Source organism: Tupaia chinensis, unplaced genomic scaffold, assembly GCF_000334495.1.
Source record: "Tupaia chinensis unplaced genomic scaffold, TupChi_1.0 Scaffold000354_1, whole genome shotgun sequence".
NCBI classification, from domain to species: domain Eukaryota; kingdom Metazoa; phylum Chordata; class Mammalia; order Scandentia; family Tupaiidae; genus Tupaia; species Tupaia belangeri.
The window spans coordinates 10,096,999-10,124,905 of record NW_006159849.1 but is presented as its reverse complement, the minus strand read 5'-3'; the positions used below and the strand labels follow the sequence as shown (position 1 = coordinate 10,124,905).

The window sequence follows — 27,907 nt, the reverse complement described above, 5'->3', positions numbered from 1 at the left end:
GAGGGGAAGGATCGGAGAAAGCCGAGCGGCTTCTTGGGGAGAGAGAGTGAGCCGAGGCCCCTGTCCCCGAGGCTCGAGACTAGAGGAGGCGGAGGGAAGTGCGCGTCACTCCGGGAGGAGAGTGTTTCACCTCCAGGCTGAGGCTGCGGCTGCCAGTTGCGTAAAAGCAGCGCCGGCGGCGGCGGTGGCGGCGGCACTGGGCGCCCGGGCTCGACGGGCTTCCTGACCATGGAGCTGAGAGCCGGACCCGGGGACGCCAGGAGCTCCGCTCGGTCTCTTGGGACCACTGTGTAGGCACCTGAGTTCACCGACGCCAAGCGGGGGAGGGGCAGGTAAGAAGCGAGGGGTCACCCGCCCTCGGTCCGGTCTCCCGTGCTGCCCCAGGGGACCACTGCGGTGGCGCGGACCTCCGGTGGCGCGCACCTTCCCGGCTCCTGGCAGCTTGGCCCACCCCGGCGTTGGTATTCTGCCGAAATGGAAAATATCCTCCTGTCCCCCGCTGCACCCTCCCACCCGCTCCCGCGCGCCTCTTTCCCGATCTCTTTTCGGGATTAGGAGTAACCAGACTCCCTGTCCATAAGAAAGGGTCTTCGGGAACTGTGTCTTGGTTTCTTTCTCTCCCTCTCTCTTTTCATTGCGTTTAAGGGGAAGGAAACAATGGACCTTTGAAAGTCGGTGTGAACAGACTTAAACTTTGCGGAGACGGTGAGGGTAGGGGAATAAACCCCACAGGAAGCTGTCCGGGAAAGGTTGATGGAATGTGCATTGTAGAGCCTTGGCTTCAGTGCGCGCGCGCGTGCGGGTTTGGGGTGATCTTTGTCTCCTTACTGTTATTCTGGGTTGATGGGTCCTCCGCCCCTCCACCTCGCATTCTGTTAGTTAAGGTAAGGTGAGTCTTGAAAATCTCCCGCAGCCTATTCGAAGCTCGGGAATAACTTTTTAGCTCTGGACCCCATTCTAAAGAGTTAAGAAGTTATAGAGTAAGAAGGGGGCACTCTTGTGAGGGCCTGAAGTGCTGCAGTCGAGGCTAACTCTTGCATCCTTAGCAATAAAACCCAAGTCCTGAACTTACTTCCCTCGATGCACGCTGGTGAGGGTTGATGTGTGTCACCAGACCTCGCTGTGGAGCGGAAACAGCACACTTAAATTCTCCGCATAAGGTTAGGAAAACAGACATTGATGTATTGTCTGTCTCCTTTCATCAGCAGCTGGGCTGAAGGACTGAGTTCCTGGTAATTTTAAGAACTTTCATTCATCACATGAACCTCTGGTTGCCTTTCGTTTACTCTCCTTGTTCCAATGTGACAAGGTGGTGTGGTGCTGCACCCTTGCACGTGTTGAGAGTGGGCAGATGTCTTGTGAGCGCTTCCCAGTAAAAGTGAGAATTAGAGAAAGGGCAAAGGAGAGGCTTCACCTTGGCTGAGGGAGGCCTGACTCTACAGGGAATCACCCATTTAGAAACAGACATTAAAAATGGCTACAAGGTTCTTTGGTGGGCTAGAATGGAACTGTTAATGTTTAAAGCTTGCTCTTTTCAAAATTGGTCAGAGTATCATACTCTAGTTATGTGCCTTCAATTACCTACCCATAAGGTTCTTCTGGGTTTGCATTTCTGGGCAAAGCAGAAGACTGTGCAAGTAGGCACAGTCTCCCGAGTAATCACTGGGTAGCGTTTCATGGTGCTTTGTCTTTATATTGAAATGGCCCCCCTCCTCTTTCTGTGTTCTTCCTGCACTAGAGGATTGGAGTGGGTGGAACTGGAAGTCTGTCTCCTGGCTTTCAGGTGAGTCTATCTCCTGCAATTAAAAAAAAAAAAGAATTATTTAATTTTATTTATCATTATTTTTTTTAAGAGGTTTTTGTTATAGGGTTCATGCACTCACCAGAAAGACAGACAGAAAGTGAGAAATCACCACCACCACCCCAGGGGGGATGGTCAGCTGCAATCCTTCTCCATTCTCTCAGGATCTTGGGCACGCACGCACATGCATCTGGCGTGAGTTTAAGCCACCAGGTCGGGGACTCGAACCACCTTTGACTACATGGGAGTCCAGTGACATAGCCATTACGCCACCGCTGGTCCCTCATGTATCATTATTTTTTAATTCAGAAGAGAGAGAGAAAATGAGAAAGCATACTGCCAGGTCTGGGACCTAACCGTTTGAGAGTCCAGTGCCCCAGTCACTGTGCCACCTGCTGGCCCCTATCTTATGCAGTTTTATCTGATGAATGTGTGCTTACCAGCTCAGAAAACTCAGGTGAATTCTGAGTCATCACCTGTTCTACGTTATCAGCTTGTGAGGACGGTAACCTGAGGACTGACCCATGCTTGTGTGGATAGGGAAGTGGTATGTGTAAATTCTTCCGCGGTGTTTGCTTGGGTGTCTTGTGTCACGGGTAGTTGAGTAAAGTCTCCTTCCGTGATCTAGCCTGTAACCTGTGAGTTTTCAGAAGTCTCAGATTCACGAGAAGCTAGAATAGGGCAACACTGCAGTCATGTTCTAATAGACCTAATCCAGCCTGTCCTCTAACAGCCATCTAGAGAAGGAAGAAGAGACAAAGGAGAGGGTAAGGTAGCCTTGTGGGCCATTTCTGAAGCTGAAAGGTACTACTCAGAGCCATGTGCCTTTGGCCAAGTTTCTGAAACCAGAAAAGATAAACCACATTTCAGAAAGAGAAAACTGAATAATCACTGTTCAATTCAGTTTCAGACTCATATAGACTGCTGTATGGAAATGGGCACCTTGAGTGGAGGCCCACTAAAATATTTATGAATATTGCCTCATTCATTCATCTCCCCACCCAGCATGTATTCAGCTAACACTTATTCATCACTTACTGTGTTCCAGACCGTCTGGGTGCAGCCTCAGCACCTACCTTATGAGTGTTCGGGCTGTGAAGGGGAGGGTGTTAGATGGGGTGTTTGCAGCTCTGGAGCCTAGGGGAGAGGATGTCTGTAGTGGTTTCCATTCATAACGATGAGTCAGAACTGATCTTGGCTGTTGAAGTAATTCATCTGGCCAGGGAGACAAGGAAATGAACAATTAGAAGGTCTAGGAAGCATAGGGTTCTTTTAAGAAGTCAGAGGAAGAATACCTTGGGGGTAGGGGAGTGATTTTGTGAAAAATAAAACTTACAAAATCAGATAAGAGGCGCTGAAAACTGGTGTCAGAAGTATCATTTTAAGTGTAAGGACCGGAGGACTTGAAGTCAGACGTGGGTTTGAAACAAAAGGTCTGACAATTACTGAACCTTTGCTATTGGGCAGATCTCCTAATCCCTCTTCTAATGTTTTGTCATCTGTAAAATGGGTTTAAAAATGCTTTGTTGGAGACCAACAGATGGCATAATGGTTACGTCGCTGGACTCCCATGTAGTCAACCGTGGTTAGAGTCCTGGACCCAGCGGCTTGAAACTCATGCTGGGTGCGTGTGCATGCATGCCCAAGATCCCAAGAGGAGAATAGAGGAGAAGGGATTGTGGTGTGGCCATCTCCTCTGGGGGATGATTTCTTGCTTTCTGTCTGTCTCTTGTCTCTTGTGAGCACACATACCCTATAGCAAATACTTCTCTAAAAAAATGCTTTGTGGGACCAGCAGTTGGTGTAATGGCTGTGTTGCTGTACTCCCATGTAGTCGACCGGGGTTTGAGTCCCGGACCCGTGGCTTGAACTCACACTGGGCCTATGTGCGTGCATGCCCAAGATCTGGAGAGAAGAATGGAGGAGAAAGGACTGCAGCGTGGCCATCTCCCCGGAGGGGGGGAGGTGATTTATGGCTTTCTGTCTCTCTGTCTCTCTCTCTCTCTTTCTGGCGAGCACACACACCCTATAGCAAAAAAATCTCTCCAAAAAAAACAATGCTTTGTGGAATATGTTCAAGATGAAATTCAATTTGCTCTGTGTATGTTCGAATACTGTGCAAGCTGGTGCTGTCTGGTATCAAAAGGTACTTTCAAAATGTGTGACCATTGGGACCAGCAGTTAGCGTAATGGCTATGTTGCTGGACTCCCATGTAGTGGACCACAGTTCACGTCCCAGACCTGGTGGCGTAAACTTATGCCGGGCGCGTGTACATGTGTGCCCAAGATCCCGAGAGGAGAATGGAGGAGAAGGGATTGCGGCGTGGCCATCCCCCCCGGGGGGTGATTTCTCACTTTCTATCTCTCTGTCTCTGTCTATCTGGCGAGCGCACGCGCCCTATAGCAAAAACTTCTCCAAAAAAAAAAAAAAAGTGTGACCATTTTAAAACTATAAATAATGGGGTGTAAGTTGCAGCTTAATCAAAATGGTCTCTCCATTTTATTGACCCTCGCCAGAATGTTCTGAAGTCCATCTTGAGCATGAGTCTTCAGACTGTAGGCTGTGTGTTGTCATACAGTGTTCCCCACATGTCCAGGCTTCTTCCCATCTTAACCACAGGAAATCTTTTCATTTCATTTGAGTTGTAAGCATGAATTAGGACATGGGCCATCTAGCACAGTCCAGCAACTGAGAAGGGCTTGTCTGGGTTTGTGCTCATCTTCCCCACTCCCTAGCCAGGCTAGACTTTCTACTTTTCTCTGTCCCAACAAGGCGAGTAGGAGACCAGAGAGAGAGAGAGAGAGAGAGAGAGAGGAGAAGCTATGTATCTGCTATGTATATATTTTATATAAACATATATATACACACACACATATATATTAAAAATGTATGTAATATATATTTGATTTACAAAGTGAATCTTTCCTATCTACCTATCTGTCTATCTGTCTGTCTAGATGGCATGTGTACCTGCTGAGAAAGGGCAGATAGAAAGTGAGCAAGCACCCCCAGTGGGGCTGGCCATGCCATAGTCCCTTCTCCACTCTCCTCTCAGGATTTTGGGCACCCTCACATGCCAGGTGTTTTTCAAGCCACTGGGTTTGGGTCCCTAACCACTCAGTTGGTCACATGGGATCCAGCCGCCACCAGCTGGCCTGAATCTGTGTATTTGAGACATGAAAATCTCTCTTACTAATTTTCTCCTTTTGTGAAGAGGTATAATTTTCAACTAGACTGTTAAAGAAAGGCTTTTCTTTCAATAGCAGCAGCTGCTGTCTAAGTGAAACTTGAATCTGTAAGCAATACGTGCTTGAGTTCTTCACTAGAAATGGATTTAAGTTCATCTGACACTTTAATAAATTGTCTTTGGTAGGAATCTAAACTCATATATTTAAACTATCACGTAAAATGTGACTTTCGTGGGGGAAGAACAATATGAATGTAAATCCATTTTCTGGGCAGAATTATATATACATCTTAGCATGTAGTTCGAAGGGACCTTAAAAATAATAATAAAACAAGGAAACTGAGACCCAGAGAGGCTCACTCATTAGGAAAGGTCATATAGTACATTAATGGCCCAACAGGGACAAGAACGCCTTTGTCCCTGTTTCTAGTCAGCACTTTTTTCTTCCTCTCCCATATACTCATATATTCCTATTTGACTTTGTTAGCAATTTAATTGTTTTCATATTTTAATGGCCAATAATTATAGCAGCGCTTAGACACCTGTTGTACCAAGTTTCAGGCAGACACCGTGTCTTCTTTTTTGTTCCCCAGTACTTGTACATGATACATGTCGTGAGGTGATGTTATGTGCAATACATTTCTGCCAAGTAAGGAACCAAGCATAGAAATAGCATTAGCTTTACTTGCATTTTCTATAAACAGGATGCAAATGTATGATATTATAGAAGTGTTTCGGGAAACATTGTTTAGATTTGTGTTGTAAATTATAGGATAAAAAGCATACTGGAGTTGTGTTTGCGTATTTTGTTTTCCCTGTACTTTATTTAATGTTGGTTGTCAACAACTATGTTCAAATATTTCATTGCATTCCTAGAATGTTCAAAGCACTGTGCTGGTTGCTGTGAGCAAGGCAAAGATAAATGATGCATACAGTCTTTATAAAAATGTCCCTTTCAAAAGAAGTGAAGCAGTTTTGGAAGTTTTGTTTGACTTTTTTTTTTTTAAGATTTTTGCTACAGAGAGACAGAGACAGAAAAGGTGAGCAATCACCTCCCAGTGGGGATGGCGATGCTGTAATCCTTTTTCCTCCATTCTTCTCTTGGGATTTTAGGCACATACACACACACATGCGCCCGGCAGGTTTTTCAGGCTGCCAGGTCTGGGACTTGAACCACAGAGTCAGCTATATGGTATCAGTGCCTTACCATCGTGCCACCTACTGGCTCAGAAGCTGTGTATGTCTTAAAACACAGAATGGCTATCTACCAACGAATTAGTCCTTTAGTCTATGAAGCAGGCTTTGAAATTGTTATTATTAAACCGATCTGATAACAAATTTATAACTAGACACTTACTTTCATTACATGGTGACACACCTTATTTTTGCAATGTCAGATTGCATCTTAGTTTTGATCAGTAAAAATTTGACAGCTTTTGGTGACAATTTTGTCATGAAAAATTTGTCTAGGAGAGATTGTGACATTGTTAGCTTTACTTTATTAAAAAATTGGCCTTAACACTGTATGTGAGCGCTACTGGGATATTATTGCTTAAGAGGATTGTAATTTAAGACAATCCTGAGTAAGTCACTGAGAAAAAAATTGTCCTCATTGACTCTGAGTTTGATGTAAGGTTCTTAATTTATACAGATGTCTACCACAAACTAAAATAGATGTCCTAGTCAGGTCTGATTACTAAGTCTGTCTCTTGGGGGTGAAATTGTTAATCGATTCAGAGGCTTCAACCTAATCATTGCCTTGCACTTTGGAAATGACCGGCCTTCTGTTGTCATAATGGCCTCTGCTAATGTTGACTTACTTCCCCGAAGAATGCATAGTTTTTTCCTAACATACAATGAAGATGGAAAATTAATTATTAACATTTTAGAGAGTGGAAAGATTTACTTTAACACAAGGATCCAAGAGTGCCGGATACCTATTTCAGAAGGATTGAAAAAGTGAGTCATTCGGTATTTTTCAAAATTATTATTATTGTGGTAAACATTTTTAAAATACCACCAGTACCTCCACTATAAAATCAATTTGATATAGGCTTCTTAAAATACTACTTTATTAATAAAAATGATGTGACTTTAGTGACCCAAAGGTACTTAACAGTCATTTCCCAGCCACCCTATGGTATATTCAAACATATGTTCAAAAACTAATGTTCAGAAACTAACAATTTAATAGGCAGTAGGTCGTGTATGAAGGTAAAGTTCAAAAAGGCCAAATGAGAGGTTAATTGTCTTTTTAACATAGTTGGTTAATGGACATCTTTTTGTTTTTTTCTGAAATTTTTGCTATATGGCGTGTATACTTGCCGGAGACACAGAGAGAGACAGAGACAGAAAGCCAGAAATTGTCCCCATCCCGCACCCCAAGGAGAGAGGAATGGCCATGCCACAATCTCTTCTCCTCCTAGGATGACAGTTGTTGCTTTCCGGAGTGCCTGTGCTGACTTAGACACTGCCTGTCCCTACCATGTGGCCACCCTTTCCAATGTTGGGTCAATTAGTGAATAACTTTTCCTATCTCATTGCCATGTTATCTGAACTTGGCTTTAACCTTATAGCCTTTCTTCTTTTTTTTTTTTGGAGAGGTTTTTGCTATAGGGTACGTGCACTCGCCAGACAGACAGAGAGAGACAGAGAGATAGAAAGCGAGAAATCACCCCCCAGGGGGGATGGTCATGCCGCAATCCCTTCTCCTCCATTCTCCTCTCGGGATCTTGGGCACATACGCACACGCGCCCGGTGTGAGTTTAAGCCACGGGGTCCGGGACTTGAACCACAGTCGACTACATGGGCGTCCAGCGACATAGCCATTACACTAACTGCTAGTCCCATAGCCTTTCTTCTTGCTCCCTGCCTACCTATCCCACTGTTGCTGGCTGTACTCTGTTTCTGTTCCGCTTTGCGAAGTCTGGTCACCCCTCCACTGCTGAGTAATTGCCTGTTCCTGGAAGTGCTGCCCTTTGACCCTGTGGATCCCTTGTGTCTTGAGGAACATCGAGGAAGCTGTTGAGAAGGAGTAATATGGTCTTATATATGGCCAGAATTTTTTTTTTTTTAGATTTTTGCCATCAAGTGCACTTGCTGGAGAGAGACAGAAAGAGAGGGAGTGAGAAATTATCCCCCCTGGGGGGGGTTGGACATGCCACAATCCTTCTCCACTCTCCTCTCAAGAGTGTCGGCATGCACGCGCATACACACACACACACACACACACCCACACACACACACACACACCTGGCATGTTATTAAAGCCACTGGGTCTGAGATTCGAATCATTCCAAACCAGGGCCAGCCATGTGGGGTCCAGCTCCTTAACCACCCTACCACCTACTAGCCCAGTTTGACCAGATTTTTATAACCAGTAGAACAGGGACTATGACTATTTGGAATTTTGGGGCGGAGCTCACCTGCAGGTGACACCTCTATTTGTCAGCCTTCTGAAAGCTTCTTGAGTCTGTAGTATCCCCTGCCTATCGGTTATTGATGGGCAGCATGTCATCATTTTAGTGTCAGTGTTCGGTGGTAGATTTTCCTTTGTTCACATACACCAAGTAAGGGAACTGTCCGTATTGTTCACATTGTATGCATTTGAGTGAGTAAATTTGCTGGCTTTTAGAAAATTTAAACTTTGTTACATTCATAAAGATTTTGTAAACTTAGGCTATCCCCACTTTAGACCTACTGGCCCGGTTTCTTTGCCACAGCATGCATTTGTAATTACTTGTTCACTCATGTCATCTCGCTACTGTCTTTATTCTCCCTTCCCCCCCAGAGATTTTTGCTCTAGGGTGTGCGTGCTCAAGGGAGAGACACAGAGACAAAAGGCAAGTAATAATCCCCCAGGGAGAATGGCCACGTTGCAGTCCCTTCTCCTCTGTTCTCTTCTTGGGACCTTGGGCATGCATGCACGTGCGCCTGGCGTAAATTTTAAGCTGCCAGGTCTAGGACTCAAACCGTGGTCGACTACGTGGGACTCCAGTGACATAACCATTACATCATCTGCTGGTCCCTCTTGACACTGGGCTTTGAGCTCCTCGAAGACAGGGAACATGCTTAAAATTGAACTGTTCCCTGTTTGGCAAGACTTTATTCCCAGGAGTATTAAAAGGGGCCGGCAGGTAGCGCAGTAGTTAAGGTGTTGGACTCACACATGACCAGTCATGATTTGAGTCCCAGACCTGGCAGCTTACTTTCTCACTTTATTTCTCTCTCTCTGTGTCTCTATCTGGTCAAATTAAAATAATAATAACAACAATAATAATGATGAATAAAATTAAATAAAAAATAATTCTTTTAAAAAAACAGTATTAAAAGTAGGCTGTGTAGACCTACCACCATTTGAACCCCAGCACTGACAGCATGAAAACAACACTGGGTCCTTGTGCACACACAAAATCCTGATGGGAGGAAAAAATGAAAGAGAAGGGGTTGTGGCATAATGCCTCAGTGAAGAGTGCCTTCTCTCTTTCCCCCCTCTCTCGGGCAAGTACGCACTAGTCATTTAAAAATAGGCTATGTTTTATAGTTAAAAGAAATAACAGGTCAAGTATCCCTGTAATTAAAAAAAAAATAGGCTATGATTTATAGTTAAAAGAAATACAAGTTGAGTATCCCTTATCCAAATGCTTTGTACACAAATTATTTCAGATTTTGGATATTTTTGACTTTGAAATATTTGCATAATCATAATGAAATGCCTTGGGGATGGGACTAAAGTCTAAACATGAAATCCATGTATGTTTCATATACACCCTACTTACATACCCTGAAGGTAATTTTATACAATATTTTTCCCATTGCAGCTTTTTGATTAGTGACCCATCACATGTGGTCAGGTGTGGAATTTTCTACTTGTGGCATCATGGCGGTGCTCAAACCCTTCCAGACCTTGTAGCATTTTGGATTTTCAGTTTAGGGATGCTTAGTCTTTAGTACATTCGGGTTCTGGTCCTGGCCTTGCAGTTAATAGAAACTTTGCTTTCATACTGAATTGGGGTAGCTCCGGATTATTTCGGTCTGGCAACTTCATATTTCCTAAAGGGTGTGTGAGCTTCTGGGGTGGGGGGAGCACCCCCCCACCATGGGGCATGGTCACTCTGAAATCCTTCTCCATCCCTTTGGGATTTGGGGCACTCATGCACATGCCTCTGTGCCTGGTGTGTTTCTCAAGCGCCCAAGTCTAGGACTCGAACCTCTTGGTCAACCATGTGAGATCTAACTGTCTTAACCACCATGCCAGGGAGCTGAACTGGGCATCTCATTAATCATCTAGAAAATTTCTTATTTTGGAAAGCATGTCAAAACATTCTCTGTTTCTTCCTGCATTTTGATTTCGTGTTATCACTGCAACCTGACTTTTTTTTGTATATGCTTGTTTGTCAAACACATTTCTGTTGTCTTTCCCTTTTCCCACCTCTCCACATTCTATCAACATAACTTCCTTGGCTCTTTCTTCTTGAGAAGTATTTTAAAGCTTTATCCAATGCAGTCTGCAGAGAATGCAGCCCAAAGGCAGCTCTGCCCTGTGCAGTAACCTTAATTAAATCAGCCTCCCTCAGGTCAGACTTCTGCTTTGATTGTTTCTTTGGGAGGTCAGCTGCAAGGCTGACAACACGCCTGAGCCTGCCATTGTGTGCCTGTGCACAGCCATCAGTCACTGTCAGCAGGTTGGAAGCCTCTCGTGGATCTTCCCAGCCAGTTGAGAACAAGGGCGAGGGGGGATGGGCTAAGCAGCATTGGGAGGGAGAGAACAGGGGAGTACAGCTTTTCAATAGAAAGAATGTGGGAGAGAAGGGATTTGAGAAGTAATAATAGAAAGAAAGGAAAAGAAGTGAAAATCAGAGGACGGGTAGGTAAAATGACCCTCTCACTTTCCTTAGTTTTACTGGTTAAAGAACATTCTTACTTTTTCTGTGTACTTTGCTCTTTTTTATTGTTATTTCTTTGGTTGGGCAGAGTATTAGATATTCTTCATTGTGACCTCTTCTCCCTCCTTGATCTGTAGGTCTGCATTTTTTTCCCCTCGTGCTTCTCTCTCATTGATCATGATCATGTTCTTCAGCTTTTTTGGTTGTACCAGTCATTTTGGCTTTAGGGTTAAGCGTTGCTTCTAACGGACATGTTTAACAGAATGGGGGAAACAAAAAAAGGATTAATTGGTATATATGGTAGCAGAAAAATCAGACACCTGCATAAGTCCCGTATTTTGCATAAGTGACAGGAATATAAGAATGCATTAAAGATGTGTCTTAAAGATGACTCATTTAACTTTAGAATGGGAGAGATTCACTTGGTTTACTTTCCGCAGTAGTCTTGTAAATATGAGTTTTGTTTTTGAGGGATCCCCATTTGAATGGCAGGTTCCAATATAATTTGCCAAGGATATATTCACTTTAGTACATTATGACTAATTTGCATATCTGAATTTCTCAAATACACATCATAAATTTTTATTGACTTGTTTTTTTTCAGGGTAAGCAAAATCTTAGCATTTTTAATGTTTGTTCTCCAGGGATTTACTGTTTACTGACTGTAGTTTTCTAGCACAAAGGTTAACTAAAATATGAATTTCAAAGCAGAAAAATTGTATGTCTTTTGATGTTAAATAATACTCTAATTCAAAAGTTAGTGGCAATGATTTTTAAGAAAATTGAGTCTTTATAAGACTGTGTGTTTGAGATGTCCTTATATTTTTCTGTGTATTACATTTAAACAGTATGCTTTAGAGAAAGTTTTTCCTTTTGAGGAAGTTGATCATGTGAATATTTCATGTAAAGACTGGTGTATATTGATATTTACATATAACAGTGTATACACACATGCATACAACTTTTGGGTATCAGTCATTATGTGTGTTAAATTGATCAAAAGAAGAAACAGGTAGAGAAATATAAAATTTCTCAGTCCCTTATCTTTTTTACTTCATAGGAGGGTTATAGGTAAGAGTTGATGAATTTCCTCTCTACCTCTGAATGTTGACTTACTTATGCTTAGTTTAATAAGAGTGAACCAGGGTCAATGTAAGTAAACTAACTGTACAAAGTTTCTTATTTCTTGGAACAGCGCCAGACAATTCCAGGTAGTCATGACTCATACTGATTTTGAGAACTGAAGGAAAAAGGGAAAAGGGCTATGACAGACAGATGCCAGGTCTTAGTGAAGAATGTACCGTGTAACGGCCTTGCCCTGCTGAGAGGTCTCAGGGTCTTCACTTCTTTGGGAGTGTGCTTACATAAAACCAAGCAGATCTCTGAATGAAAACAGAGATTTTTCAACCATTACTCTGTTTTCTCCTCTCTCTATATATGAGGGGACTTCCAAAGTTGATGGAAAAGGGGAATTAAAATAGTTCATTTTAGTGCAATAATTTTGAAATTCATGCATAATTTTTTTGTAATGTGTGCTTCTACAAACTTTTTTGAAGGCCCCTTGTATATAGGCAGCATTTATGTTGAATTCCTTGTAAAAGACCTTTTCTTCCTAAAACTCTCTTTATTTCAGTCTTTGTATTTGGAAGCTTTTATAAAGAAAACAATATTTAATTTTATTTATTCATTTTATTTTATTTATTTATTTTTTTGGAGAGGTTTTTGCTATAGGGCATGTGCGCTCTCCAGACAGACAAAGACAGAGAGACAGAAAGCGAGAAATCATCCCCCAGGGGGGGGTGGCCATGCCGCAATCCCTTCTCCTCCATTCTCCTCTCGGGATCTTGGGCACACACACACACACACACCTGGCGTGAGTTTAAGCCACCGGGTCCAGGACTTGAACCACGGTCGACTACGTGAAATTAAAGGACCTAAAAAGTCAACTTTGTAGTGAACATCTTTATTTGGTCAAGGTATTGTGCCCTCTGTACCAACAGAGGTAATCTGAATTGAAAACAAAATTAAACAACCCCTTCCCAAAAATCAAACTTCCAAAAAACCTGAAAACTACCCTTACCTTTTTCTTTGTTATATGAGAATTGGAATATGGAACCATTAATTAAAAGTAGGCTGAGGATCTGGAACTATCAACTGAAAATTCAGGTTGTTAGGAAGAGTTGGATAAAAATTTCATTAGATCAGAAATATTAATAATTAAGTAGAATCTATGATTTGTTTTTGTAACAATTAATGCACACCTCTTTTTGGGCATGTTTCTGTGGCATGTTTTTCATTTGGGGGGCATACCAGTCAATATGTTATAAAGATCTTCCAAGATCTTAATCAACGGAAATGTTTCTTTTGCTCAGTTTTGGCCAGTTGTATGGAAACTCTTGGAAAACAAAGACCATAATTTATAGGACTGACCCTTAGGTTGGATGTTCTTTCAAAAATTGCGTCTTTGAACCAAAAAGAACAAACTTGATTAGATACTAGCATCTTGGCTGCTTCTACAAGCTTGAAGTTCCCGTTTAAAAAAAAAATAAGATTTCGTAAAAAGTATAGGCAGTATTCGAAAGAGCATGAATGGGTCAAAAGAATTGTAATTCATCAAGTGTTTAATATGGCGAGGGCAGTGCACTTGTCTTGACATGGGGCTGTGGGACACACTGCATTGGGACACTCTCTGCATTAGGTTGGAAGGGCTGGATTATTTTGGAGACTGAGGATATAACCTGGGATGCAAGTGTCTTTTACTCCTGAGTAAGTGATAAGCAGGTGTGGTAGTGGATTTGTCTTGTATATTAGCATGTCTGTGGTAGGGAAAAAAAAAAGTTAAATCCCACTTTTTTTTTTTTTTATTGCTATAGGGCTGGCTCATGAGCTTGCTGAAGACAGACAGACACACACACACACACACACACACACACACACATATAGAAGAGAGAAAGAAAGTGAGAAATCATTTCATAGGGAGGATGACCACACCACTTTCCTTCATTATACTCTTGGGATTTGGGACATACATACATACACACACACACACACACACCCTGCATGGTTTTCACACTGCTGGGTCCGGGTCTGGAACTCCTGCTTAGTTGGCCATGTGGGATCCAGCTGCCCCAACCACCACACCACCTGCTGACCCTAAACCCACCTCTTTTAAAGAGTTCTTACTATAATTGTTCTGCTTTACTGCTGTTCTGTCTGTATTGAGCTGACTTCCCCTTTGATCACAGCGTTTCTTGGCTGTCAGCATAACAATATAAAGTGAACTAGAACATTTTCCTTTTTCCTTTGTGCCTCTTGCATTTCCTAGTGTGTGGTTAAAACTGTTATACAATATTGTGGGAGGTTGAACTTGTCTAGTAGTTTGCTGCTTTTTTTTCTTTTTCCTTTAAAAAATGATAATTTCTTTGGGATCGTTTGGGGCATTTGGAAATCTAGGATGTGCAGGCTTTGGGGGAAATCTTAGGCAATTTGCTGCTCTTTGCCATTAGAATTCCTATCTGTAGTTAATACCTTTTAGTTACCCCTTAGATTTCATACTAGAATTGCATTCTTATTTGTATTGTTTTTTTAAATGTTTTATTGGGTTGTTGGAAAAGTCATGATGCATTTTTGCATAGAAAAACATAGAAAGGTAGGTCATGACTTTCCCTATGACCCAATATTTTATCCTTCCATGAGCAGGGTGTGGAAAGCAGGGGGCAGACAACCCCAATGGTGTTTATACCATGGTCCACCTCCCGGTCTTAGCCTATATTGTAGGCAGGTGTATGTGAATACTCAGCATGCTTAAGGAGTCCCTGGGACACGAACCCAGGACCTTCCTCAAGTCATTCCAGTTACATTACCATTGTGTCGCCATCAGGTCCCTGGACTGCATTTTGTTAAAAAAATGAATGAACATATATCACCAAATGAATTAATTGAATGCTATTTTTATATATATATATATATAAAAACATAAAACATATAACAAATTCCTTTACTGAATTTCTTTGCAGGAATTTGTCATCTAAGTTCAACCGTTGCTTATTGGATATCTACTATGTGTAAGGTTTGTGAGACTGCCAAGATGAATAAGACATTGTCCCTGGCTGCAACAGGCTTATAGTCTACTGCAAGAGGTGGACAAATACATAATCAACCAAAACATGAGGCAAATAGTGAAATACCTTGTCAGAGTTTGCAGAGTACATAGAAGAACACACAGTATGGGCTATGGAATCCTGAGAAGGCTTCATGGATAAGATAGCACAGTGTTTGAAAAAAAATTGAGTAAGAATATCTCAGTTTACTTAAAATTATAACCCTTTTTGTAGGCTAAAAATAGGATGATCTCTCCTTTAATGTAGGAATTTCAAAGTAACTGCATTTTGTGATTAGGTACTGTAATGTATCACCAAATGAATTAATTGAATACTATTAGTAACTGTTCAAGTCCCCTCCTACCTCCATCTGCTGTTTCAGGTCCTATATTCCTTTTTTTCCAAGAGATTAATTTTATTTAAAATAACAGTGAGTTTTGGGCCAACCAGTTTTATGATTGAGGCTACTGGATCCCACATGGCTCACTGTGTGGTTCAAGTGCTAGACCAGTGTCTTGAAAAACACGCCAGGCACTTGCCCCAAATCCTGGGAGGAGGAAGGGAATGCAGTGTAATAATCCCACTTTCTGTGTACTTTCTCACCTTCTCTCTCTCTCTCTCTGTCTCTCTGCCTCTGTCTCTCCAGCAAGCACACATACCCTATAGCAAAAAAATTAAAATAATGAATTTTAAAGTTGTCTTTTGAGGGGGCAACTGAGAAGTAAACAAAAGTACTAGGTACTTTTAAACACTTTTTAAAATTGCCAGAGTGTATGTGCACTTGCTAGAGAAGGGCAGAGAGAAGAGAGAGAAAGCTCCCCCTGATGGGGTGTGGTCATGCTGCAGTCTTTTTTCTTCCATTTCTCTATCCCATTGGGATTTGGGGAACCTATGCTCACGTTTACAATATGTTTTTCCAGCCACTGAGGCCAGGATTTGGACTGTGGTTGGCCACGTGGATCCAGATCCCTTTACTAGTTTGCAGGGCCAGTCCAGTGGGTACATTTTTGAATGTTTACTTTTTCCCAGCACTTGCATTTATATTTTTAAAGTAGATACGATGTTTTCACGGTCTCAGTAATTTTGTTAATTATATACTTTAAATAATTGTCCAGATTGCCTGTGTAAATGGCTTGCTTGCTTGATTTATAATGAAATCTTGTGGGCTACCACTTTTTACCACCCAGTAAATACTTACTTACAAATAATTCTCTCAAGGAACACCTACATATCAAAAATTATGCTTTATGGAGTGTAATTCAAATTTCAATATGGATTATTCTTCATTTTAGATTATCTATGTTATTTTAGGGGCTGTAACAGGCTGTAATGGCCCTTAAGATGTAGAGTAAAATTTTAATGTGCAAGTGAGCAGGTGGCATTGAGGTTAAGGCAGCTGAATCCCACATGGATGATTTTGTGGTTCGAGTCCCAGACTGGCAGCTTGAAAATCATGCCGGGCACATATGCACACGTGTTCAAAATCCCAAGAGGAGAATGGAGGAGAAGGGACTATAATGTGATCATGTCTTCTTGGGGTGATTTCTTACTTTCTTTCTCTGCCTCTGGTGAGCATACACTCCCTGTAACAAAAACTTTAAAAAACAAAAAAGATGTGGTTTCCACAAGATATAATAATCCTTTAAAAGATGACCTGTAATAAAAATACTAAGTGAATGTTAAAGTGAAATATTGATCTGTAGTAAGATTACTAAAATGACACATAGTGCTTGCCTTGAAGCCTGGAAAGCCACAGGAAACTTTTCATTGCCTTTCCTCTGATGGGTCCCTTCCTTGTTCTCACTCAAACAAATGCCGTAAGTATAATACAAGTAACAACCTTATGGATCAAACAGCCATTGTTGAGGTGGCCTGGGTTCCTGACACCATTTGACAGTATTTTCTTGACCAATTTCATCCTGCTTTCCAAATGGGGGACTTCAAGTTGAACTGCAGGGGACCAGCAGTTGGTGTAATGGCTATGTTGCTGGACTCCCATGTAGTCCACCGCGGTTTGAGTCCCGGACCTGGTGGCTTAAACTCATGCTGGGCGTGTGCGTGCCTGCCCAAGATCCTGAGAGGAGACTGCAGAGTGGCCATCTCCCCCCGGGGTGGGGGGTGATTTCTCACTTTCTGTCTCTGTCTCTGTCTTTCTGGCAAGCGCATGCACCGTATAGTAAAAACCTCTCCAAAAAATAAAAAATAAAAAGAACTTCAGTTGCTTTTCTTGGGGATGTTGTAAATCTTTTGTCTAACCCTCACAGTTGCTACTTCAATCCTCTAATGACGGCAAGAACTCACAATTGCTTATTGAATGAGTGAAATGCCAGGTTTTTCTATGAATAGTTTAGATCTAATAACTATCAATGTGTTGATTTTTGAGTAACTGATTTTCGTGATACTATGCCTAATAAACACATAATTGTAAAATGAAATCTTAAAGCGATGTACTTGATGCTGAGATTTAAAAAGAAAATCTTAATTCAGGGGCAAATCTGCTTAAAAATGTGATTTTTTTTTGGTTATTTTACCCTAAAATGTGGTTGCAATAATGTGTTATCTCTTGGAAAAATATATTTGCTGCTTTTAATACAAATGTAATGCTTTTAAATTGTATTTGGTGCTTTAAATGCAAATTTTAATGTGTTTAATGTTTTTCAGTAAAATAGAGTTAATGGACTCAGAATATAAATATGAGTGTTTTCTATAACCCTTGTGCAGAATTATATGGTCTATAGAAACACACACATACACACAACCAGAGTTATTTTTCATTTGTGGACTAATTTTTTTCACAGATCTATCTGGATTTTCGAGTTAGGCTATCATTCTGTGATGTGAAGACTCAAATTAGTCCCAGGGGCTGGGACTTCATTTAGCCTCTGGCTGCCTTTATTTTATGCTGAGTACAACTATTGTCTCCCACAAAAGGGCTCTCCATCCTGTTAAGTAATAACAGCCTTTCTCACCCTGAAACAATGAAGTATCAGATGATTGTAGCCTCAGAAACAAAAGATTCCCATTCCCTTTCAGAGCAGATTATAGTCATGGTTCCCCTCCCACCCTTGGGGAGCTGGCACTCAAGAATATCTAGTTTGGTCCTTTCTGTGTTAATCTTAATCCATGATCAATAAGAGGTCTTTGTTTCATTCTTTTCAGGCAGGATGTATCCATTATCCTGGTCTGCTGCTTGGGACATGCAGCAGTTTTCTTCCATAGCACCTGGAATGCCCTTGTTTTTCTTAGATCATGAAGCTTAAAAACTTTATCTATTATAAATAGCTTTTGTTTAGAAACTAACTCCTATAAACCAAGTGTTTTTTGCCAAACACATGACTCTGAACATTCTTTGTCCCATGTAAAAGCAGCAATTCCTGGTCAGATTCCCTGCCTGTCATTAATTTTCAGGATATTTGGGTCCTGGGAATGTTTATTTGTTGCTTCTGTAATGATCATTTTGCATTGAATGAGTTTGCTGATGGTTTGAGGTGCCCTAGTGACTAGAATCTTGTTCATTGTTTGGCAGAAGATGAGAGAGATTAATTGTAAGGGTATGGAATGAAGTCAGGTGATGACTCAGATGCTCTGGCTGCTGAGGAAGAAATATAATGGAGCAGGTGGAACATCATCTTTGTCAGGCTTCTGAGCACATCTTACGTATCCACAGTCATTGCAATAAGGACCTTTTGTGGTATAGCTAGTCCGTCCTCCCTCCCTCCCTTCCCCTTCCTCCTCTTCAATTTCTTTGATTTCCTTCCTTCCACCCTTCTCCTTCCCCTTCCTACCTAGATTTAGCATATTAATAGAATAAAAAAAACGGATACTTTTTAGGCTTAGTCATGGTGGTATACACTGCTAAGCTGTTGTGTTCCACAGGCTGGGACCACATGGGAGGCCAAGGTTCGATTTCTGGTCCAACCTGATGGTTGCATGTGGTAGAGTATGGCTGTAATCCCAGCCCTTGGAGAAGCTGAGGCAGGAGGGTCACAAATCTAGGGCTGCCCTGGACAATATAGTGAGAACTTATCTTAAAAGACAGCCCGGCGTGGTGCAGTGTACATGTATTGGGGTTGCTGGAAAAGTCATGACATTTTTTCTCTTTTTCTATGCAAAAATGCATCATGACTTTTCTGACAACCCAATTATGCTGGGAGGTTGAGGCAGGAGAATCCGGACATGGGAGACTTGGTCTTTAAAAAAAAAAAAAAAAAGGAAAGAAAGAACAGGAAACTACCCAGACCAATTCTTCCATTCAAAAACTTATTTTTAAGTGCTTATTGTAAAGAACATAAAAAATAAAAAAGGACTTCCCTTTTCGTGTCAGTTTCACTTAGATTAAAAAAAAAGAATCACGTAGAGTCTAGTGAACTATGCAAAAAATTCCTGAGTAAATGAATATGCCATTTAGACTCAGCACAGAGTGTAGTTATATCTTTGAGACTCATTCCGTGAAGTATTTGGCTCTCGATTGTTTACAAAGACAGTAGTGTAACTGTTAGGAGCTTAGACTTCAGGGTCAGCATACTTAGATTTAAGCTGTATGACCCCTGGGTTAATTAACCTTTCTAGGCCTTAGTTGTCCTAATGTGTAAATGGGGAGAATGGTACCTACATACAGATTTGTTGTGCTAAATTTATTAAATGAGTTTATGACTCCTAAAGTATTTAGAGCAGTGTCTGACATTGTATATTAGCTATTTTTAAAAAGAAATTTATTTCTTCCATGAGTGAGAGAGGCAGGGAGAGCAAGTGAGAGAGAGACAGTAGTCCCAGCAAGATCTTGGTGCCGCGATCCCTGTCCTGACCCAGATCATGGGTATGCACGTGCGTAGCATGCTCACAGAGATCCCTGGATGCAAACCCTGAACCTCACTATGTGCATCAGCGTCACATTATTGCATCACCACCGTCCAGTCCTTATTAGCTATTGTTTAGCTATTTTACCTTGTCTTAACCATAATATTTGAACGTTTACTTTTTAGGAAAGTTTCATTTATATTACCATGACAGAGAGAGAGAATGAGAGAGAAGGTCAGAGAAATAGGAACCCCCCATGCCACGACCCATCCTCAGGCTTAGCCAGCCTGGATTACAGGCACATGCTGACATGCCTGGAGCACTCAGAAAGGTCCTTGCACAGGAACCCAGGACCTTTCTCATGAGAGTGCAGTTGCATTACCACTATGCCACCACCAGGACCCAAATGTCTTAAACAAAATTTCAGAATTAAAAAAGATAGACTTGAAGCTTTCTCATTAAATGAATTTAGAATGTAAAGTCAGTTAACTATATAGGTAGAAATATGAAAACTATGCAATATAAATCTAGTTGGGAAATTAAACACACAAACATGAATGCCTGTCTGTTGGGACTGTTTAGGGCCACCTTGCAGATGTCACATGACCTGTGGGTTTTTAACTTCAATGTGAGGGACTTAGACTAATGGTACTTTAAAGTGTGACCATATGGACCAGCCTCTGTGGCTCAGTCATGGCATATATTACAGACTGCAGAGCTGAAAGCCATATGCCAACCATGACTCAAATCCCAGTGGACCTGAAAACCCACTAGACATGTGCACTTGTGCCCAGGCCCAGGACCCTGGTGAGCTAGAGGAATGGGATCTCAGCATAACCAGGCTCTGTGGAGTGTACTCTTCTCTCTCTCTCTTTCTCTGTTTCTTGTTCTCATATGTATATGCTTTTGTCTTGAACAAAAAAAGAAAAGCATGACCACTTGCTTCTCATGTCATCAAGGTATTTTTTTTTTTGGGGGGGGGGAGAGATTTTCACTGTAGGGCGCGTGCGCTCGCCAGACAGACAGAGAGAGACATAGAGACAGAAAGCGAGAAATCACCCCCCAGGGGGGATGGTCATGCCGCAATCCCTTCTCCTCTCGGGATCTTGGGCATGCACGCACACGCGCCCGGCGTGAGTTTTAAGCCACCGGGTCCGGGACCCAAACCGCGGTCAACTACGTGGGAGTCCAGCGACACAGCCATTACGCTAACTGCTGGTTCCCATCATCAAGGTATTTTTCACCAACTGAGCCAGAATCACAGAGGTGGAGAGCCCAGGAATTACAGTCTTAATAAGCTTTCCTAGTGGTTCTTATCACACTGAAAATTGAGAACTATTGGCATAGAACAATGATTCTCAATCTAGATGCTCATTCAGGCCACCTGGGGAACATAGAAAAGCCGCAGAGTCTTGGATCCCAAGCCCAAGGATCCTGATTGAATTGTCTTGGGGTGTGGCACTGGGTATTAGCATTAGCAGGTGATTATACTGAGGAGCCGAGGCTGAGAAGCAGTAGCACAAGATCCCAAGAGGGGAATGGAAGAGAAGGGATTGTGGCATGGCCATCCCCTTTGAGGGGGGGGGTAATTTCTCATTTCTCTCTCTGTCTCTCCAATGAGCACACCTGCCCTATAGCCTAAATCTCTTTAAAAAAAAAAAGTGACAATGAGTGAGGGACCAGCTGTTAGCATAATGGTATGTTGCTGGACTCCCATGTAGTTGACTGCGGTTCATGCCCCGAACCTGGTGGCTTAAAACTCACACCGGGCGCGTGTGTGTGTGTGCCCAAGATCCCGAGAGGAGCATGGAGGAGATGGGATTGTGGCGTGGCCAGGCCACCCCCCCCCCGGGGGGGGTGATTTCTCGCTTTCTATCTCTCTGTCTCTCTCTGTCTGTCTGGCGAGCGCATGTGCCCTATAGCAAAAGAAAACTACCCCCCCCAAAAAAAAAGACAATTAGTGAAGATAGTTGTCAACATAGGCTATTACTTCAGGGATGTAAGCTTTCTTGACATCTTTTAAAAGTCAGTATAGAGGTTAACAGGAGCTAGGGGACATGGAGAATTCTTCAGTGGGTATGGGGTTTCTGTTTAGCATGACAAAAAGTTCTAGAAATGGATAGTGGTGATGTACAACTTTGGAAATATATTTAATGTCACTGAACTGTACCCTTAAAAATGGTTAAAGTGAGGGCCAGCAGGTGGCTTAGTGATGAAGGCACTGGACTCCCACATGGCCGACTGGGTTGAAGTCCTTGACCTGGGGGGGCCTTGAAACTCACTTGAGTGGACAGTGGAGGAGAAAGGATTGTGGTGTGGCCATCCCCTGCGAGTGATTTCTTACTTTCTCTCTGTGTGTCTCTCTAGTGAGCTCAAAGGCCCTCTAGCAAAAATCTCTCTAAAAAAATGGTTAAAATGGCATATTTTATGTTACGTTACTACAGTTTCAAAAATGCTTTTAAAAACATAATCTACACATTGTGAACCTTTTTTTTTTCCTCCTCCACAGTGACATAGTATCATGTATGCCGCTGACTCCAGGGGACACTCCCCTGCTTTTCTACAACATCAGAATGGAAGCACCCATCGCCTTCCGGTTATGTCCCTGGGAAGGTGGTTCCACTTCGTCCTCCTCCTCCTCCAAAAAGCCCAGCTTCAGCCAAACTTACCTCCCTCAGACAGGAAGCCCGGGCAACATTTGCATTCTCTCCGGAAGAACAGCAAGCCCAGAGAGAAAGCCGAAAGCAGAAGAGGCACAAAAATACTTTCATTTGCTTTGCTATTACTAGTTTTTCATTTTTTGTTGCACTTGCAGTCATTTTAGGAATATCCTCAAAATATGCTCCAGATGGTAAGTGTGTGCACGAAGGACGTATTTTAGGAGGGGGAAGAAGGGGAGGAAGTAGTAGAATAATTTTTTAAGAGATTTAACTTGGTCGTTGTAAACTATTGGGTGATCAGAAAAGTCATGACATTACTCTTTTGTATGTTTTTCTATGTAAAAATGTGTCACGACTTTTCTGATAGCCTGGCACGTACAGCTAGGTAATGTGAGGAATACCATCTTATGAGTGAGAGAGCAATTGTTCAAGGAATCCACTGGAAATTAGAAAAGTAAGGATGACTCTTTATTTCCATTTTGCCACTTTGTCCCAACAACCAAAAAGTTCTTAGAACAGTTCTTTTAGAAAGGTTTTGAATCTTAACTGAATTCTCATGGTAACACAATTTCATTCTTGTGGTATACATGATTTTTGAACTGCCAACAATTTTTTGTCATAAATTTAATGATAAACTAGATTTGATTTTTTTTTAAGTGACTAAAAATAAAATTTGTATTTTAAAGTGGGCTTGGGAGACAGTTCCAAAAAGGAAGCTTTAAATATATGTATATTAAGTTAATTTATCTCTTTCTTCCATGAGCTAGAGAAAGAGACAGAGAGATAGCACCCCCTGTAGAGTCCTGATGGTATGAGCCACCCCCAAGGCCCCAACTAACCTTGGATTGATGGGCACATGTGCAACCCACCTAGTCCAGGGAGGTCTCTGGATGTGAATCTGGGACTTTCCCATGTGGGTCAGCTTTCCAGAGCATTTGACCCCTGCACCACTGCACAGCCTCTAAGTATTTCTGAGTAATAATATATATATCCTTAAAGAAAAACAAACAACAGGATGTGCAAGTTCTGACACATTTGTCTAAAAACCATTCATCACCTCACTTTAGCCATCACAGAAGGAGATTTTAATTTCCTAGATGATCTTTTCAAGTGGGTAATGTATCAGTATTTTGAATCATTTGGAAGAAGCTTATTGCCAAGCAGCTTCAATATAATACCAAAAAAGAATTGCTTCATAGAAGAATCCTGTCTTACCTACCTAAAAATTAGAGGGCTCAGGGTTATGGCTAAGGGAAGAGGCTGTAACTGGATCAGACACCATATTTGTCTGCATTTTTCACAACATGCACAAAAGATTTTTATCAAATTATCTGCCTCCTTACATGGTTATAACATTGAGAAGTTCTTTATTGTTTATAAGACTTATGAATACTATTCTAATCCATTTTCATGGCCTTTTTAGGTATTTTGTAAATTTTAAGGTTCTCAGGGAGGTAGTATCAATACTTCTAAAAGGGTAGATCTAAAGTAAAGACGTTGTTTCTAGCAACGTCTTTGTGGGCCAAGGCAGTAGTCCATTTTTTGAACTGGTAGCATTCATTTCCATTGCATATAGTATTGACTTCCTCACTCCTTTTCGCAGCAGAATAGCCAAGTTCACTGCCACTGATTCATATTTCCCAAGTAATCTGTAGTGAGGGGTGCTAGGTCAGAGCTGAGATCTGTGGCTTTCGCGTTGGTGCTTTTATATTCCATCTAAGGGATTGAATTGTTGATGCATTCTTTAGTTTCACATTTTGGCAATATAAATGGAGATAATCAGTGGAAAGATTGGGTATGCTGAAATGCTCCAGAGTCAGCCTCGTTGTGGTTATGGCTGTTAGGAAACGTTGATAATGAACTCACTGCTATGCAAGTGGTAGCTGGGAATGTGGAGCTTACCGGCCTGTTTTTTAGTGCTTTCTACAGAACAGACATTTTCTCATCAAGTGTATTTTACTGGAAGGAAACAGATGAATTTTTGGTGATGGTTCTAATGAAGCATGCCCTCTTGCAGAATAATTATCAGCAATTAAGAGGAGCTATCAAACCATCGTAGCAGGCTCTATAGCTCAAAAGCTCGGGTACATGCTTGTTACATGGGAGAATTTTGCTTCTCATGTCATGTTATGGAGAATCCCAGCGTGATGTTTTCTGGGAAAACAGGGAGGTAGACGGAAAGTTCAACAAATCTCCAATATTAAGTCAGAACAGATTCAACAGATTTCTTGTTTCCTTGATGGGGAATACATTTAAGGATTGATTTTAGTATAACAGTGATGATCATTGATTTATCAAAATTATATATCAACAGTTATGAAACCGTCATAAGAAAAATTAATTCCATGAAAGAATTTCCAAGGACTTAACTAGGAAGACTAATTTTGATTGTAGATATTGTCACCTCAAAGAAAAACCGCAAGCCTAGGGCAGAACAAGGGCATTGAGATAGGAAGATGTTCGCGTTAAGAGTTTGCAAGTTCAAAATGAGGAATCAGAATTTTTTTCTTATGTGAAATAATACCTTTGTGTTTCCTACATTTCTCATATTATTCCCTAGTGTATACTTTCCACATTAACAAAAGGCATTTCTTCCTGTGATTCCCAAGCATATCTTATTTATTCCTATCTTTATTTAAATATAGGTGACTTCTTGCTATTCTTTTTTTTTTTTTTTTAAGGTTTTTGCCATAGGGTATATGCATTTGCCAGAGAGAGAGAGAGAGAGAGAGAGAGAGAGAGAGAGAGAGAGAAGGAAGTGAGAAATCAACCCGCCAGGGGGATGGCCACACTGCAATCCCTTCTCCTTCATTCTCCTCCTGGGATTTTGGACTTGCACACACACACACACCAGGTGCAAATGTCAAGCATGTCTGGTATTTGAAATGCAGTTGGCCAAGTGGGAGCCCAGCACCTTCACTGCCATGCCACCTGTTGACCCCACCTCTTGCTATTCTAACTGAGCTGCCACGTGAGCACAGATAGCAAAGATGTTTGTATTGCTAGTATTCTTTTCTTTCCCATATGCCCCTTTAATTGAAATGCTGTCCATCCTTCAGGGTTGTCAGTCTAGTGTCCCCTCTCCGTGTAGCTGCCTCAGTTACTCCAGCTGCATTCTCCTTTGTCTGAGGTCATTTACACCTGAAATAACCACCTCATTGTTCAGCACATAAATATTTCCTACATGCTGACTTTTTCTCTTAAGCTGGGTTATAAACTCTGAGGGAATGGGAGCTCACTCTATGCTCTATAAAATTTATAATATCTAAAAACTGGACAGATTAATCTTCAACAAATATTTGGTTATTAATTGATCAAAAGGTTTGAGCCCCCGCCTTCCAAATGATGGCAGAAATGAAAGGTTTCATGAATTAAATAGCCATGACAGTGCTGATTACTTTAAGTTTGCATGATCACTTACTCAAGAGGCAAATTCTAGTTCTAGGAAAGCAAATTTACAAGTAAAGAACGTCACATCTTAATAGAGGAACTTGCCTATCACTCATTTTGCTAGGTAATCTTGGGTTTAGCTTCTCTAATCTGTAATTTCCTCATCTTCAAAAATGAGAAGTCATGTCTTTGGCCACTGGTCTCTTGCAGTTGCCTTGGGAAAGTGCTCACCACCAAAGGTAGTGGTGTTTTTCCACCTTGAAGAGAGTAATCACCTGCTTTATGATTCACTGTGCATGGGAAGGCGCATGTGGAGAACATGTTAGTTAGCAGGATTTTCTTTTCTTTTTTTTTAAGAATTATTTTATTTAACTTTATTCATTTATCCATGTATCTGTCTGTCTATCTATCTATCTATCTGCTTATTTATTTAAATTTGACCAGAGAGGGACAGAATGAGAGAGAGAGAAAGTGAGAAAGCAAGTTGCCAGGTCCAGGACTCGAACCTCAGTTGGCCATGTGGGAGTCCAGAACCCTTAACCATCATGCCACCTGCCAGCCCCCAGTTTTTGTTTTTTATTTGTTCTTTTCTATAACAGCATTCTAATGTGAGTCCAAGGACAATTCATAATTTTTTTTTTTTGAGAGGTTTGTGCTATAGGGCACGTGCACTTGCCAGAAAGACAGAGAGGGACAGAGATACAGAAAGCGAGAAATCACCCCCCAGGGGGGGATGGCCATACCACAATACCTTCTCCTCCATTCTCCTCTCGGCATCTTGGGCACGCACACACGCACACGTGCCCGGCGTGAGTTTAAGCCACCGGGTCCGGGACTCAAACTGCGGTCGACTACATGGGAGTTCAGCACCATAGCCATTACGCTAACTGCTGGTCCTGACAATTCATAATTTTGCCTTTTACTCTTGGTTTACTTCTGGCACTGATTCAAAGGAACTCCATTTTTACTTTGTAAAGTTTGACCTGAACTTGATGCCAGCAGCTTAGTTTTGTGGGGGCCTTTTTCAAAACATTTTTTTTTTCTTTTTTAATTGCCAGAATGCACATGAGAAAGAAAGTGAGAAAAGTGAGAGAGAACCTCATAGCACCATCCAGTGGGGTGTAGACGCTCCACAGTCCTTTTTCCTCCATTTCTCCGTCTTGTCAGGATTTGGGGCTGGCATGCACATGCTTTCAGTGTGGGCATCCACACCTTGGTCATTCATGTGGAATTAGGTACCTGATGCCATGGGCCTAACCAGTGTGCTACAGGGCCAGCCCTGTGGTCACACTTTTTTCATGTGTAAGTAAAGGGAGGAAGTAAAGAATTCGATGCTTCTCTGCTGGGTGGGAGGGATGGGTTTTCCATCTTTAATGGCAAGAAATCAAAAATCCGTCAGCACATGACTTGCACATTTGCATTAAATGATGCTAGTGCTTGGGTTTGGCTAGTAGTATTTTTCCATTTTGTTGGGTCAGATGTGATACTGATATTGCATTATTTTTATAGAGAATTGCCCAGATCAGAATCCTCGTCTCAGGAACTGGGATCCAGGACAAGATTCTGCAAAACAAGTTGTTATTAAGGAGGGAGATCTGTTCCGTCTGACCTCAGATGTGACAGTGCATTCTATAGTCATTCAGAACGGAGGTAGGTGATGGTCCCCGTCTGGGAATTGTGGCGCCGAGCGTTCTTGTGGGAGATACTCAGTGTTCCTGGTGTAGGAAACTATTCTTAGACTGAATGACCTTTAGGATGTGGTGTCACTCTCACCATGGAGATGTGAAGAGCTCAGCTCCTAAGATAAAAACCCTAGGATTCAAGACCTATGAAGACCTGAAAATCATTCAAGTCAAGACCCCTCAACTTACTGACAAGAAATAGTTCTAGGGGGGCTGTTCTCTCATAGCTAAATCTTTATTATCACTGATAGAGAGTGAGGAGATTTAACATATATAAAAAGAAAAATCAAGGACCAGCAGATGGCATAGCAATTATATTGCTGGACTTCCACATAGTCCACTGTGGTTTGAGTCCTGGACCTGGTGACTTGAAAATTATGCTGGGCATATGTGCATGTGTGCCC

At 41.8% G+C, this 27,907-nt stretch overlaps 1 protein-coding gene across 1 annotated transcript in view; it reads left to right on the top strand.

The window, feature by feature from the left end:
• The window catches only part of CEMIP2 (cell migration inducing hyaluronidase 2), a 93,678-nt gene that overhangs the window by 612 nt on the left and 65,159 nt on the right, over positions 1-27,907 (top strand). The window contains 3 exon segments of the mRNA XM_027773434.1: positions 22,281-22,359; positions 22,362-22,622; positions 27,331-27,471. Coding sequence (XP_027629235.1) covers positions 22,293-22,359; positions 22,362-22,622; positions 27,331-27,471 — 469 coding nt within the window. The 5' untranslated portion in view covers positions 22,281-22,292.